Raw genomic sequence first — 3,813 nt, 5'->3', positions numbered from 1 at the left:
CCTCATGATCCACATGGTAACATTGGATCATTGATTCCGGCAACTGATGGCCTGAAATCCTATAGAGAGAGAGAGTATCCGAGTTCTAGAGAGAGAGAGAGAGAGAGAGAGGTTTTTGGTTTCTTAACCATTAAGCGAGTGAAAAAGATATTTATAAACCTTTGACTCGGCCAGCCTCATTGACGAGATGGTGTCCTTGTCGACGAGCCACAGAAGAAAGTTCATTGACATCAAGGTGGCCTCGTTAACGAGCCTGAGATTTCAGGATTTCCCAAAATCTCTCGACATCTTCTCATTGACGAGCTACTGAATCTCGTTGTCGAGCTAAGCAAGAGGCTTCATCGATGAGCAAAGAAGCCTCATTGACGAGCCCTGTAGATTTTTGCCTTTTAAACTTTCCATCTCTTTTCCTCATTTAGTTAATACACTTATCTCGGGTCGGGTTCTTACAAGTAATAACAGTTCAGTACAAAATTTGCATAGCTTTCATAGTATCATGATTTTCAGTATATATATACAGAAATGTGTTTTACAGAATTTACAGAATCATGATTTACAGTATGCCCACAGAAAGATATTTTACAGTATTTTCAGAATACCATGATATTCAGATTACAAAACCATAACGTTTAGATATTATAGTTTATTCAAATAAGCTTTTACACTGTTATGGTTATTACAGTTGAAAAAAATCATTTTATATATATTAATATTATACAGTATCAGACCCTGATGGATAATATTAGATTTCAAAGCATAGTACCGTAGCTATTTCAGTTTAGAGTGCAATCTTATATCTCAGATAGTGTGTGGATTTTATGAGTAGTTGATCGTGCCTTGGAAGAGATTGCAAGCTGCCCAGTAGTTTGGGTTGAGGCGGCTGCTCTGACGACAGAGGTTTCATTTGATTTTTCCTAGTAGGCCAACTAGTGTTAAGTCTCGCCTAAGGGCCGCATAACCCTATCATGAGGGGTTAAATCATGACATACAACCATCTAGAGAAGTTTTCACATTTATATATATACAATTTACAGATTAACAGCAGATATATTTATAGTTATTAGAAGTATGATTAAATAGAAAGATAAGATATTACAGTTGTATTTTAAGTCACACAGGTGTGAGTTATACTGTATATTATTTTACGAGCTATCTTAGTTTCAGTTGTTTAACAGTATATTATTCATGTAAACTCAATTGCCACACATTGGTAATAACATATTTCGTCTTACTGAGAGTTGTCTCATCCCAATAATTTAACACATTTCAGGTGATCCAGTTAGACGAGCAAATCAGGCTTAGAGATAGATGGGATATTTATACTGCCCTATCAGAAGGGTAAGTGTTTTTGGGGAATGTAAATATTAATAGTTTCTAGGAGATCTGGTGGAAGATTTTTGGGAAAATACTGAATTCTGGCATTGTATTTATGGTTAAATGATTTTATGTTTTTCGTTGCATTGGTGTATTGTCTTAAGAACAAGAATTTCCTCGGTGCCCATTTTGGGATCGAGATGCTTTAGTAGACTTTAACAGGGGTATCAGAGTAATATGATATTATAGCATGTATATATAATAAAGGAAAAAAATGGTACGAATTTTTGGATTGTTACAATTTGGTATCAGAGCCTAGGTTGTTTAGTTCTGTAGACTCTAGTGTACAGCGAAAAACGATACTAGAATATAGGAATAGAATTTCAGTGAGTTAACGTTGGAAAGTTAAGGCGAGAATTTAGGGTTCTGATCTACAGTTTAGAAGTAGGGACTTTGGGGTGGTTTTTGTGATTTTCCTGGGGTAACAATTTCAGGAAAACCATAGTAAACTATTCGGTTTCTATTTTCATATGGTAGGACTAGACCTTAAATTAGTGATAGGTGGTATGAGGATATCTTAGTTAGATTAATGTAAGAGTAGCATTATGAGGTGCATATTCTTAAAATAATTTGGAATTATTGTAGGATGGACCCTGGAGGTAGTAGTGCTCATGCTAGCGACGATGATGGAGCAGTGCCTTCTAACATGGGCGGCGAGGATTTAGATCCTATTTTACACAGCATAACTTAGTAGGTTATAGCTAAGATTGCACGGAGCTCGAGGTCGTAGGCAGGCCCGTCTACGCCCCAGAGGTGTACGATAGAGAAGTTTACCAAGATGAACCCTCCAACATTTTTAGAAGGAGCTGATCCTGTAGTTATTGAGAACTGGATGCAGGAGATTGAGAAAGTACTAGCGGTGCTCCACTGCACCAATGAACAGAGGGTTCTTTATGCCACGTACAAGTTGATAGGCAAGGCCGAGAGATGGTGGACAACTACAAAATTATTAAAGGAGCAGAGACCCATACCAGTGGCTATGACTTGGAGCCGGTTCAGAGAGGTATTTTTTGACAGATATTTTTTTGCCACTGTCAGGAAGGCTAAGGTAGTAGAATTTCTGAATTTGACTCAGGGAAATCGCACAGTTCAGCAATATGCGGTGAAGTTCATAGAGTTGTCACGTTTTGCTCCTTACATTGTACCAAATGAGGCCAAGAAGGCAAGAATGTTTGAAAGGGGATTGAAGCAGATCCTTAAACAAGTGGTAGTTCTAAAAGCGGAAGACTTATCTGAACTTGTAGACAGTGCCACAGTAGCAGAGGAGAGCATATCGAAGGATGCTAAAACACCGAGCTAGAGAAAAAGGCCCATGCCTCTGGGTTTTCAGGCGGGTTCTAGCAGAGGCTCATGGAAAGGAGACTAGTATAGTGGAGGCCATAGGCAAATGACGGGACACTGTGGTTTTTAGGGTGAGCAAACTTATCCCATCTATCTTAGATGTGGTTGGAGGAATATGGGTGAATATAGGATAGGGGAGAACGTCTGTTATCGGTATAGGATACTCGGCCATATGATTTGAGCTTGTTAGGGACCGCCGACCCACGCACTAGCTCCCAAACCGTTCCAGGGTGGTTATTAGGTGTTCCGTGGAGGCCAATTGAGAAACACAGCTCCAGCGAGGGTATATACATTGACGTTGGGTGATGCTAAGGCTGTTTGAGATGTTGTTACAAGTATTCTTACTGCTTTACCGTATAAAGCTGTTGTTTTATTTTATTCAGGTGCCACCCATTCCTTTGTGTAATCGGGATATGTTAAATTATCTGGGGTTAAGACACAACTGTTAGATGTTGAATTGTTAGTAGCCACGCCGACTGAATCAGTAGTGAGGTGTAGGAGGGTACTTAAAAGTTATCTAGTGGGTATTCAGGAGAAGGTATTACCAGCCGATCTCGTGGTATTAGACATGTAGGGGTTTGATGTGATATTGGGTATGGATTGGATGGTAGCTAATTACGCCAGCATTGATTGCCATAAAAAATAAGTGATCTTCAGACCCCCAGGTGAGCACGAATTCAGATTCGTGGGATCACGTGTGCGCGTCTCGCCATATTTAGTGTCTGCCATTCAGGTGAGAAGGCTGCTTCAGGGTGGTTGCTAGGGGTATGTTGCTTATATAAAGGAGATGCCAAAGGAATAATTGCAACAAGTTGATATTCCAATAGTTAGAGAATTTCCAAATATTTTTTTAGAGGAATTACCTGGTTTACCATATTGAATTTGCCATGGAATTACTACTAGGGTCGACACCGATATCTAAAACACCCTATAGGATGACTTCAACCAAATTGAAAGAATTAAAAGATTAGTTACAGGAGTTGTTGGATAAAGGATTTATCAGACCTAGTGTGTCGCCTTGGGGAGCACTAGTCCTGTTCGTGAAGAAGAAAGACGGGACTATGAGGATGTGTATAGATCATAGAGAAATAAATAAAG

The 3,813-nt window shown here is 39.3% G+C and overlaps 1 protein-coding gene across 1 annotated transcript; it reads left to right on the top strand.

The window, feature by feature from the left end:
- The first annotated feature begins 2,152 nt into the window (after window positions 1-2,152).
- LOC131163390 (uncharacterized) lies at window positions 2,153-2,674 on the top strand. The gene has a single exon (XM_058119985.1). It carries the CDS (start codon window positions 2,153-2,155, stop codon window positions 2,672-2,674), a length of 522 nt encoding a protein of 173 aa, XP_057975968.1.
- Window positions 2,675-3,813: the final 1,139 nt, after the last annotated feature.

The sequence above is a fragment of the Malania oleifera genome, chromosome 9 (genome assembly GCF_029873635.1).
Source record: "Malania oleifera isolate guangnan ecotype guangnan chromosome 9, ASM2987363v1, whole genome shotgun sequence".
NCBI classification, from domain to species: Eukaryota; Viridiplantae; Streptophyta; class Magnoliopsida; order Santalales; family Ximeniaceae; genus Malania; species Malania oleifera.
Note: the sequence above shows the minus strand (reverse complement) of the source record. Positions and strands in the feature narration are given on the sequence as shown.